The sequence below is a fragment of the Entelurus aequoreus genome, linkage group LG09 (genome assembly GCF_033978785.1).
Source record: "Entelurus aequoreus isolate RoL-2023_Sb linkage group LG09, RoL_Eaeq_v1.1, whole genome shotgun sequence".
NCBI lineage: Eukaryota > Metazoa > Chordata > Actinopteri > Syngnathiformes > Syngnathidae > Entelurus > Entelurus aequoreus.
Genome location: NC_084739.1, coordinates 2333465 through 2346554, shown reverse-complemented (window position 1 = coordinate 2346554; position 13090 = coordinate 2333465). Strand labels below are relative to the sequence as shown.

At 39.6% G+C, this 13090-nt stretch overlaps 1 protein-coding gene across 1 annotated transcript in view; it reads left to right on the top strand.

The window, feature by feature from the left end:
• Positions 1–397: 397 nt before the first annotated feature.
• LOC133657056 (cGMP-dependent protein kinase 1) overlaps positions 398–13090 on the top strand; it is a 634377-nt gene continuing 621684 nt past the window's right edge. Inside the window, exon 1 of the mRNA XM_062057944.1 lies at positions 398–805. Coding sequence (XP_061913928.1) covers positions 549–805 — 257 coding nt within the window. The 5' untranslated portion in view covers positions 398–548. The remainder of the gene's footprint in view (positions 806–13090) is intronic.

Genomic DNA, 13090 nt, shown 5'->3' with positions numbered 1-13090 from the left:
CCGTATTGGCAAGTGTTGCAATGTTAAGATTTCATCATTGATATATAAACTTTTAGACTGCGTGGTCGCTAGTAGTGGCTTTCAGTAGGCCTTTAAAGGCACAGTCCCTGACGTGCAGTCCATCTATATATGCAGGAGCTCTCTAAACAACAAATATTTCTGTCCTCTTGCAGGGAGGAGGAGGAGGAGGAGGAAGACCTGCCTGAGAGCTGCTGTCATTGGTTTTCTCAATGAGACATCAGCAACGGACCCCCCTCCTCCCTCCCTCCCCCCCTCCTCCCTCCTCCCTCCCTCCCTCCCTCTTTTCGCTGACAGCCTCCGCCGGCGGCTCGACGTCACTCCCATCAGCCGCGAAACAAGCACGTTCGCTCGGCCAGCGGAGCCGTCCAGAGGACGGGGAGACTCGAGGCGGGGAGGGTATTTTTTTTATTTTATTTTTTTGTTGGCACGCCGAGCATTCTCCACCCACAGTGCGTGCGTGTCGCTCGGAAGGCGGAGAGGTGGTGGGAGAGAAAAACGAGACCGGGCAAGAAAGTTGCACGGCGACCATGAGTGACCTGGAGGAGGACTTTGCCAAGGTTCTGCTACTCAAAGAGGAGAGGATCCGGGACCTGGAGCGCCGCTTGTCGGACCGGGAGGACGAGATCCAGGAGCTGAAGCGCAAGCTGCACAAATGCCAGTCGGTGCTGCCCAGCGCGCAACTTCTCGGCCCGAGGACCCGGCGGGCGCAGGGCATCTCGGCCGAGCCGCAGACCCACCAGGACCTGCTCAGACAGACCTTCCGGAGATACGCCAAGACCGACTGGTAAGAACCATCCCCTCCCCTCCCCTCCAACTTTGTTCCCCCCATTCGGCCATGAATGGAGCATCACTTGCATTCTCTGTGCGGATGACGCAGCTTGTGGAAGAGCTCTAATTGATCAGATCCATCACCGGGTGGGGGTCCCCCGGGGGCCCGGACTGGAGGAAGTGTGATGCATTATTGGCTTTTAGTGCATGTCTGAGGATATTTAATACTCCATTAGAAGACTTACACCGTGTTGGACCATATGCTCCCTCCTTTTGGAGTTTATTTTTATTTTTTTCAAGCTGCTTTAAGGCTTGTTTGGCCTACATTTGATCACGTGACTTGTCACTCAGCGTCCATTAAACATCTTAAATGTGCTTTAAATACAGGCCTGGCCCGAACCAATCTGGCGCCCTAGGCAAGATTTTAGGTGCCCCCCCGCCCCCCCACATCGGCAGTGAAGTGTATATACTCACAAGAAACCGAATAGCTTTGTCTTTGACCTTTTTTTTTTTACTTAAAGAAAGCAAATTAACATATTATATGAGAATGTTATGTTATGATTATCTTTAACCGAATCACAGCAGTGCTCAAATTAAAAAACAGCATTCCCCTCTCATGTGATATTGCTTAATTAACATTAATGATGTGCACTTTAACGACTAGGCTTACAAATATACCTAATATATAAAGGGGTGGAAAAGTGACTATTACCTGCAGGGCAAACATTAGCTAACCAGAAGGCAATAACAATGTCAACAAAAAACACCTGCTTAAAAGATCCAATACAAATGTCCCTGAGGAATGTAAGGTGGGAGTACTGTAATTACCTAACGTTACATTATTATTTTCCATAACAATTTAGCCCCCTCCACAATATTAACCCGACGTTAAAACAGAACTAGCTATATATTGATTAGCAATTGCCGAATCCTGTAACATTAGCTTAATGCTAAAAAGCCAGGTTACTATAACATTCTGTAACAGACAAATAATTCCATGTAGGCTAACGTTACCTACCTGCTACCTCTGTCTTTTTCTCGTTTCTCCTCCTCTTCTTTTCTCTTTTTTCTTCCCTGGGCACCTGACAGTTTTGGCCGTTTTGACATCTTGTGTTGATTTTTTGATGCGGTGACGTCCAAAAAGAGTCATGATACGGGAAGGGAGGGGGCGCACCGTGCGGGGGGATGGGGGGCGTAATGTTGTAACAAATAATATTTCTATTAAATAGGCTTTACTTTGCATTTTAATTAACGTGGGATTATTTTTTGTGTTTAGAAATAATAGTACCAACTTTTTTTTTTTCTTTTCTTCTTTTTTCTCCAACATTTGTGGCACTGGCGTGGCGCCCCCTGATGGACGGCGCCCTTAGCATTTGCCTATACGGCCTATGCCACGGACCGGCCCTGTTTAAATAGATCCCCAAATGACACATTTGTATTTATTTGTATGCACACTACACTGTAAAAAAAAAATAATCCTATTTTTATGGTTAACATAAAAGTACATAAATATTTCCAATTTATTACTATTATTATTATTATTTTTGTAAAAGGTTGAAAAATCTGCCATTTTTTTTTTTAGATAAAGATTTAAAGTAATTTCCTTTAAAGTCGCGTTGTTTTATCCGATTACTAGCTTAATCGCACAAACTAATCAATAGGTTACTACTAAAATAAGCAAAACATAACCGCAACGAGTAGAAACAAGCGTTGATTTGTATTCTCTTGCTTTGATTAATCGTTTATTTAGTGTAATTATTAAATATGATCAAATCCGGACCGCACTGGGTGCCCAAAACACAGTTTTCAGGCGGCCACTGCAAATAGAGTGTACATGAGAGCGGTGGTGCATGTGTGAGCCGTGTGGCCACGAAACGGCAATATTTTCTAAAAAAAAAATGGTATTAATGTAAACGTGTTAAGAGTGCAATTTAAATGTTGATGTGCAAGCAGAAAAAGAAATGTCCTTAAAAGTTGCATTGTTTTTTCAGATTACTCACTAATCGATAGGTTACTCCGTTACTAAAATAAGCGATAACTGCTGCCCTACACATTTTTTTTGTAAAAGGTTAAAAAAATCTGCCATAATTGTTTAGAATGTTCAACATAAAAGTACATAAATATTTCCAATTTATTACTATTATTATTATTATTTTTGTAAAAGGTTGAAAAATCAACCTTTTTTTTTTTTAGATAAAGATTTAAAGTAATTTCCTTAAAAGTCGCGTTGTTTTATCCGATTACTAGCTTAATCGCACAAACTAATCAATAGGTTACTAAAATAAGCAAAACCTAACTGCAACGAGTAGAAACAAGCGTTGATTTGTATTCTCTTGCTTCGATTAATCGTTTATTTAGTGTAATTATTAAATATGATCAAATCCGGACCGCATTGAGTGCCCAAAACAAAGTTTCCAGGCGGCCACTGCAAATAGAGTGTACATGAGAGCGGTGGTGCAACATAAAAGTACATAAATATTTCCAATTTATTTTGTTTTGTTAATTTTGTGAAGCTTCCATGCTTGAATCATGCGGTATGTGATATATTTGTCTAGACCAGGGGTCGGCAACTCAACATTTTGAAAGAGCCATATTGGACCAGAAATACAAAAACAAATTTGTCTGGAGCCGCAAAAAATTTAAAGCCAGATAGTGCGTCATGAGATATAAATTGAATGAAGAGGACTTAAAGGAAACTAAATGAGCTCAAATATAGCTACAAATGAGGCATAATGATGCAATATGTACATATCACTAGCCTAAATAGCATGTTAGCATGGATTAGCTCGCAGTCATGCAGTGACCAAATATGTTTGATTAGCACTCCACACGAGTCAACAACATCAACAAAACTCACCTTTGTGTATTCACGCACAAAGTTAAAAGTTTGGTGGACAAAATGAGACAGAAAAAGAAGTGGCATAAAACACGTCCTAGGAAGTCGGAGAAAGTTATACATGTAAACAAACTACGGTGAGTTCAAGGACCGCCAAAATTAGTAGGACAAAACGGCGAATCAGTGTAGCATGTTTAATACAAACAGTGTGCTTTATAACAATTAGGGAGGTTTGTGTCATGTTTGTCCTCCTACACAAACCATATTAAAACAAAATATATATTTTTTTCCCCCTCATCTTTTTCCATTTTTCATACATTTTTTAAAAAGCTCCAGAGAGCCACTAGGGCGGCGCTAAAGAGCCGCATGCGGCTCTAGAGCCTAGACCAGGGGTCACCAACCTTTTTGAAAGTAAGAGCTACTTCTTGGGTAGTGATTAATGCGAAGGGCTACCAGTTTGATACACACTTCAATAAATTGCCAGAAATAGCCAATTTGCTGAATTTACCTTTAACTCTATGTTATTATTAATAATTAATGATATTTACACTTAATTGAACGGTTTAAAAGAGGGGAAAACACGAAAAAAATGACAATTACATTTTGAAACATAGTTTATCTTCCATTTCGACACTTTAAAATTCAAAATTCAACCGAAAAAAAGAAGAGAAAAACTAGCTAATTGGAATCTTTTTGAAAAAATAAAAAATAAAAATTTATGGAACATCATTAGTAATTTTTCCTGATTAAGATTAATTTTAGAATTTTGATGACATGTTTTAAATTGGTTAAAATCCAATCTACACTTTGTTAGAATATATAACAAATTGACCAAGCTATATTTCAAACAAAGATAAATCATTATTTCTTCTAGATTTTCCAGAACAAAAATTTTAAAAGAATTCAAAAGACTTTGAAATAAGATTTAAATTTGATTCTACAGATTTTTCTGGATTTGCCAGAATAATTATTTTGAATTTAATCATAATAAGTTTGAAGAAATATTTCACAAATATTCTTCGTCGAAAAACAGAAGCTAAATGAAGAATTAATTAAAATGTATTTATTATTCTTTACAATACAAAAAAAAATAAATACTTGAACATTGATTTAATTGTCAGGAAAGAAGAGGAAGGAATTTAAAAGGTAAAAAGGTATATGTGTTTAAAAATCCTAAAATCATTTAAGGTTGTATTTTTTCTCTAAAATTGTCTTTCTGAAAGTTATAAGGAGCAAAGTAAAAAAAAAAACATTTATTTAAACAAAAGGATTTTCAAATTCTATTTGAGTTTTTGTCTCTCTTAGAATTAAAAATGTCAGGCAAAGCGAGACCAGCTTGCTAGTAAATAAATACATTTAAAAATAGAGGCAGCTCACTGGTAAGTGCTGCTATTTGAGCTATTTTTAGAACAGGCCAGCGGGCTACTCATCTGGTCCTTACGGGCTACCTGGTGCCCGCGGGCACCGCGTTGGTGACCCCTGGCCTAGACGCTACAGGCGAGTCTGGCAACATCCTTCTGTTCAAGTTGGATGGCAATCTTATTTTTTAAGCTACAGAACAGTATACATTGTTGGCAAATAAAAAGGTAAAATATGGGAAATTAAATCAAAATAAAATGAAACACTACATCAGTATTTTAATATTTTAAATCTAAACAAAATAATTTGATTTTTGTTGTTGTTAATTCTAATCGATTTATGGCCCACCCGTTCTCAAAGTGCGTACTTCTTCTTATGAACAGATTAAACGTAATAATTTCCTTCATTAATTTAAAAACTTTTTTTTTCTTATTTATTTATATATTTTTATTCAATAAATATGAATGGACAAACAAAGTAAACAAGCAATAATGCTACTTTTTCTCTGTGTGGTTGCAAACATTTGAATCTATTAGAAACACCAATGGTTAATTTACTCTAAATTTCTACTGTAATTGTTCTATTTTTTTTAAATAGTGTATAAAACTGTAGAATTGAAGACATTATCTGTAAATAAACAATCCGCCTGTTATTTTAAGTAATATACCAGTAATGACAAACTATGTATATTTCTATTTTTTTTTTACAGAAAAATACCAAATTAATTATACATAGCATTTTGTGTTTTCTCAAATTTCTTTCAAATTCATGTAAAATTACGATATTTTTCCGCAAAACGTTTCATGAAAATTTCTGTAAATCAGGGGTGTCCAAACTTTTTCCACTGAGGGCCGCGCACGGAAAAATTGAACCCTTGGGGGGCCATTTTGATATTTTTCATTTTCAAACCATAACAAAATATATGGATTTTTTTTTTTGGAACCTTTAGGTCTCCCGGGGACCATAAAGGGTCTCAGTCATTAAAACGTTAAAAATAAGTCAAATTATTATTATTTTTTTAAATATAATGCTTACAGTAAATCTCTATATCAACTTCAGGTTGATAAAAAGTAAAAAAAAAAAAAAAAAGGTTTTCAACACTTAAGTTACGAGATCAACTTCAGATATATCTGTCGATTTTACGATTTTATTTTATTTTTTATGAAATCAACATAAAAAACACAATATATACATTATATATCAATATAGATCAATACAGTCTGCAAGGATACAGTCCGTAAGCACACATGATTGTATTTATTTATGTAAAAAAAAAAAATAAAAATAAAAAAAATACAAAAATTTTTTTTTTAACACCCCCCCCCCCCCTCCACCGCCGGTCTGTGGGACAAATTTTCAAGCGTTGACCGGTCCGCAGCTACAAAAAGGTTGGGGACCACTGCTTTAGAGGTTGTTTGACTACAAAAAGGTTGGGGACCACTGCTTTAGAGGTTGTTTAAGGCAACTTTTTTGATACTCCTGCTCGTGCAGGTGTCCCTAATGAAAGGTCCGACACAAGTGTTTTGACGACGTCATTTTTGAATCTCTCATTGGAGTCCTCATGTGCACCTAATGTTTTGCAAAGGTCAAAACCACTACATTGTGTTATGAAGTGATTGGCGGCCAGAAAGGGCAAGTCCTTATTTGCGAACTTTGCTTTGTTGAATCTGCAGTCTAAGAAATCAAACGTTGGATTTAATTGATAAAGTCAAGGCAATCTTTTCCACAAAACTCTTGTCAATTAAGTGTGAAACAATATGTTTTTTTATCTGCTATCTCAATGGTCACACATATCGGAAGGGAAATTGTTATGTAAAGACTTCAACTTTGCACAATTGCCACTATTTAACAGAACCTAATCACACTTTGTTCATTTTATTGACAAATAGACCTTGGATTTAATCAACAATATTCATTTGGACTTAAAGGCCTACTGAAAGCCACTACTAGCGACCACGCAGTCTGATAGTTTATATATCAATGATGAAATCTTAACATTGCAACACATGCCAATACGGCCGGGTTAACTTATAAAGTGACATTTAAAATTTCCCGGGAAATATCCGGCTGAAACGTCGCGGTATGATGACGTATGCGTGTGACGAAGTCAGTATAACGGAAGTTATGGTACCCCGTAGAATCCTATACAAAAAGCTCTGTTTTCATTTCATAATTCCACAGTATTCTGGACATCTTTTGCAATTTGTTTAATGAACAATGAAGGCTGCAAAGAAGACAGTTGTAGGTGGGATCGGTGTATTAGCAGCGGACTACAGCAACACAACCAGGAGGACTTTGTTGGAGAGCAGACGCGCTAGCCGCCGACCTCACCTTGACTTCCTACGTCTCCGGGCCGCCAAACGCATCGGGCGAAGCCCTTCGTCCTTCTGCCGATCGCTGGAACGCAGGTGAGCACGGGTGTTGATGAGCAGATGAGGGCTGGCTGGCGTAGGTGGAGAGCTAATGTTTTTAGCATAGCTCTGTGCGGTCTGGTTGCTAAGTTGCTAAGTTAGCTTCAATGGCGTCGTTAGCACAGCATTGTTAACCTTCGCCAGCCTGGAAAGCATTAACCGTGTATTTACATGTCCACGGTTTAATAGTATTGTTGATTTTCTATCTATCCTTCCAGTCAGGGGTTTATTTATTTTGTTTCTATATGCAGTTAAAGCACGATGCTATCACGTTAGCTCGTAGCTAAAGCATTTCGCCGATGTATTGTCGTGGAGATAAAAGGCACTGAATGTCCATTTCGCGTTCTGGACTCTCATTTTCAAGAGGATATAGTATCCCAGGTGCTTTAAAATACAAATCCGTGATCCACAATAGAAAAAGGAGAGAGTGTGGAATCCAATGAGCCAGCTTGTACCTAAGTTACGGTCAGAGCGAAAAAAGATACGTCCTGCACTGCCTCTCAAGTCCTTCACTGTAACGTTCCTCATCTACGAATCTTTCACCCTCGCTCAAATTAATGGGGTAATCGTCACTTTCTCGGTCCGAATCTCTCTCGCTCCATTGTAAACAACGGGGAATTGTGAGGAATACTAGCTCCTGTGACGTCACGCTACTTCCGCTACAGGCAAGGCTTTTTTTTTTTATCAGCGAGCAAAAGTTGCCAACTTTATCGTCGATTTTCTCTACTAAATCCTTTCAGCAAAAATATGGCAATATTGCGAAATGATCAAGTATGACACATAGAATGGATCTGCTATTCCCGTTTAAATTTTAAAAAAATCATTTCAGTAGGCCTTTAAGTGTACCATTTATAGTGACTCGAGGCTTCTTCACCGTGTGTCATATATTCATACTGTACATGGGTTGGACATCCCCCCCCCCGCCCCCCTCAGGACCTCCACTTCCCCGCCCTCCTACCATTAGTTCATGGCACCAACCGTCGGCGGCGGGCCCCGGCTCATCGGATTACCGCAACACGGAGCGGCGGATCCTGTTTCTATTGATCTGCGTAGGGAAAAGGGCTGAGCTGGATGGCTAGGGAGGTGAAATTTAAAGCCCGGAGGTGCTTTGAAGGACAGTGAGTGGGCCTTTTTGATGACGGCAGGATGTATGCTTGATGCTCTGGGTAACATGCTGAGATCTGTAGGTTCTCCTCTTGACTCTATAGGTCAGAAACAAACCGGTAACATTACATGTACACACGGGTAACTGCTAGGCTCGGGACATTTAACCGAATTGTTTCGGGGGCCACGTTTCCAGAAAGCTAAGGACCAAGGGGACCGGACTTGTTACTTCACTATTTGTGACGGAGGACAAACATGACACCAACCTTCCTAATTGTTAGAAATCCCACTGTTTATGTTAAACAGGCTTCACGGATGACACTGTTTTGTCCCACTCATTTCAGCTGTCCTTGAACTCACTGTAGTTTGTTTACATGTACAACTTTCTCTGACACTGCCACAGAAAGATGTGTTTTATGCCACGCCTTCTTTGTCTCATTTTGTCCACCAAACCTTTTATGCTGTGCGTGAATGCACAAAGGTGAGCTTTTGTTGATGTTATTGACTTGTTGGGGTGCTAATCAGGCATATTTGGTCAGTGTATGACTGCAAGCTAATGGATTTTTTAGATGGCCTAGATTTCAGTTTTCATTCTTTTTGGAAGTTGACTCTGAAGAATGATCCTTCACACTCTCCATTGTTTTCTTGCTGTCCCTTAGTATCCCCCTGGATAAAATATGTATCCTTGCTAAGAAATCAGTGCAGAAAACCCTAGTTGTCCTCCATTGTTTAGTTTTCTTGTCCCGTTCTGACCGATGCATTTTCAAACGGCCTAGATTTCAGTTTTCATTCTTTTCTGAAGTTGACTCTGAAGAATGATCCTTCACACTCTCCACTCTGTTTTCTTGCGGTCCTCAGTCTCCTCCTGGATAAAATGTGTATCCTTTCTGGGAAATCAACACAGGAGACGCGGTTGTTCTTCATCGTTGTTTGTTTAGTTCTCTCGTCCCATTCTGACGAATCCTCGACCTGGTTTTCACAGTTCTTGTATTTTGAAATGGACTCTAAAGTACGATGCATCCACAGTCCCCACTTTGCTGCAAAGCTCTGTTTTCTTGCTGTCCTCAGTCTCCTCCTGGGTAAAATGTGTATCCTTGCTGAGAAATCAGTGCAGAAAACCCTAGTTGTCCTCCATTGTTTAGTTTTCTTGTCCCGTTCTGACCGATGCATTTTATACGGCCTAGATTTCAGTTTTCATTCTTTTCTGAAGTTGACTCTGAAGAATGATCCTTCACACTCTCCACTCTGTTTTCTTGCGGTCCTCAGTCTCCTCCTGGATAAAATGTGTATCCTTTCTGGGAAATCAACACAGGAGACGCGGTTGTTCTTCATCGTTGTTTGTTTAGTTCTCTCGTCCCATTCTGACGAATCCACGACCTGGTTTTCACAGTTCTTGTATTTTGAAATGGACTCTATAGTACGATCCATCCACAGTCCCCACTTTGCTGCAAAGCTCTGTTTTCTTGCGGTCCTCAGTCTCCTCCTGGGTAAAATGTGTATCCTTGCTGAGAAATCAGTACAGAAGTCCTCCATTGTTGTTTATCTTGTCCCGTTCTGACCGATGCATTTTAAGACGGCCTGGGTTTCAGTTTTCATTCTTATTTAAAGTTGACTCTGAAGAATGATCCTTCACACACTCCACTCTTGCTGTCCTCAGTCTCCTACTGGGTAAATTGTGTATCCTGGCTGGGAAATTGATACAGAAGACCCTAGTTCTCCTTCATTGTTGTTTATCTTGTCCCGTTCTTACTGATGCATTTTTAACACGACCTATATTTCAGTTTTCATTCTATTTTGAAGTTGACTCTAAAGAATGATCCACTCTGTTTTCTTGCGTTCCTCAGTCTCCTCCTGGATAAAATGTGTATCCTTTCTGGGAAATCAACACAGGAGACGCAGTTGTTCTTCATCGTTGTTTGTTTAGTTCTCTCGTCCCATTCTGACGAATCCTCGACCTGGTTTTCACAGTTCTTGTATTTTGAAATGGACTCTAAAGTACGATCCATCCACAGTCCCCACTTTGCTGCAAAGCTCTGTTTTCTTGCGGTCCTCAGTCTCTTCCTGGATAAAATGTGTATCCTTGCTGAGAAATCAGTACAGAAGTCCTCCATTGTTGTTTATCAGAGTTTTTAAGACGGCCTAGATTTCAGTTTTCATTCTTATTTAAAGTTGACTCTGAAGAATGATCCTTCACACTCTCCACTCTGTTTTCTTGCTGTCTTCAGTCTCCTACTGGGTAAAATGTGTATCCTGGCTGGGAAATTGGTAGAGAAGACCATAGTTCTCCTCCATTGTTGTTTATCTTGTCCCGTTCTGACCGATGCATTTTTAACACGACCTATATTTCAGTTTTCATTCTATTTTGAAGTTGACTCTAAAGAATGATCCACTCTGTTTTCTTGCGTTCCTCAGTCTCCTCCTGGATAAAATGTGTATCATTTCTGGGAAATCAACACAGGAGACGCAGTTGTTCTTCATCGTTGTTTGTTTAGTTCTCTCGTCCCATTCTGACGAATCCACGACCTGGTTTTCACAGTTCTTGTATTTTGAAATGGACTCTAAAGTATGATGCATCCACAGTCCCCACTTTGCTGCAAAGCTCTGTTTTCTTGCGGTCCTCAGTCTCCTCCTGGGTAAAATGTGTATCCTTGCTGAGAAATCAGTACAGAAGTCCTCCATTGTTGTTTATGAGAGTTTTTAAGACGGCCTAGATTTCAGTTTTCATTTTTATTTAAAGTTGACTCTGAAGAATGATCCTTCACACTCTCCACTCTGTTTTCTTGCTGTCCTCAGTCTCCTACTGGGTAAAATGTGTATCCTGGCTGGGAAATTGGTAGAGAAGACCCTAGTTCTCCTTCATTGTTGTTTATCTTGTCCCGTTCTGACCGATGCATTTTAACACGACCTATATTTTAGTTTTCATTCTATTTTGAAGTTGACTCTAAAGAATGATCCCCTCTGTTTTCTTGCGGTCCTCAGTCTCTTCCTGGATAAAATGTGTATCCTTTCTGGGACATCAACACAGGAGACGCGGTTGTTCTTCATCGTTGTTTGTTTAGTTCTCTCGTCCCATTCTGACGAATCCTCGACCTGGTTTTCACAGTTCTTGTTTTTTGAAATGGACTCTAAAGTACGATGCATCCACAGTCCCCACTTTGCTGCAAAGCTCTGTTTTCTTGCGGTCCTCAGTCTCCTCTTGGGTAAAATGTGTATCCTTGCCGAGAAATCAGTACAGAAGTCCTCCATTGTTGTTTATCTTGTCCCGTTCTGACCGATGCATTTTAACACGACCTATATTTCAGTTTTCATTCTATTTTGAAGTTGACTCTAAAGAATGATCCACTCTGTTTTCTTGCGTTCCTCAGTCTCCTCCTGGATAAAATGTGTATCCTTTCTGGGAAATCAACATATGAGACGCAGTTGTTCTTCATCGTTGTTTCTTTACTTCTATCGTCCCATTCTGTTGAATCCATTATAACACGGCCTGGTTTTCACAGTTCTTGTATTTTGAAATGGACTCTAAAGTACGATCCATCCACAGTCCCCAATTTGCTGCAAAGCTCTGTTTTCTTGCGATCCTCAGTCTCCTCCTGGATAAAATGTGTATCCTTTCTGGGAAATCAACACAGGAGACGCGGTTGTTCTTCATCATTGTTTGTTTAGTTCTCTCGTCCAATTCTGACGAATCCTCGACCTGGTTTTCACAGTTCTTGTATTTTGAAATGGACTCTAAAGTACGATGCATCCACAGTCCCCACTTTGCTGCAAAGCTCTGTTTTCTTGCGGTCCTCAGTCTCCTCCTGGATAAAATGTGTATCCTTGCTGAGAAATCAGTACAGAAGTCCTTCATTGTTGTTTATCTTGTCCTGTTCTGACCGATGCATTTTAACACGATCTATATTTCAGTTTTCATTCTATTTTGAAGTTGACTCTAAAGAATCACTTTGTTTTCTTGCGTTCCTCAGTCTCCTCCTGGATAAAATGTGTATCTTGGTTGGGAAACCAACACAGGAGACGCAGTTGTTCGCCATTGTTGTTTGTTTAGTTCTCTCGTCCCATTCTGACTAATCCATTTTAAAGCGGCCTGGTTTTCACAGTTTTTGTATTTTGAAATGGACTCTAAAGTACGATCCATCCACAGTCCCCACTTTGCCGCAATGCTCTGTTTTCTTGCGGTCCTCAGTCTCCTCCTGGATAAAATGTTAGCATGACCCTTTCCTCAAAACGAGGCCTTCACTGATCAAGTAGAGTTGTATTATGTTTTTCTGGCAGGGGTTCAAGTTGAGCTCCATTTCTACCCCCTTAAGGCGGGGGTCAGCAACCCAAGGCTCTCGGGCCGCATGTGGCTCTGTAGTGCCGCCTTAGTGGCTCCCTGGAGCATTTTTAAAAAAGGATTGAAAATGGATAAAAATGGGGGAAAAATAATTTTTCTGGTTTAGTATGTTTTTTGTTTGAGAACAAACATGACACAAACCTTCCCAATGCTTAGAACTACCACTGTTGAATATGTTTGTGTGTATGCTTCACTGATGACACTATCTGGTGAACATCGTTTTGTCTGACTAATTTCGACGGTTCTTGAACTCACCAT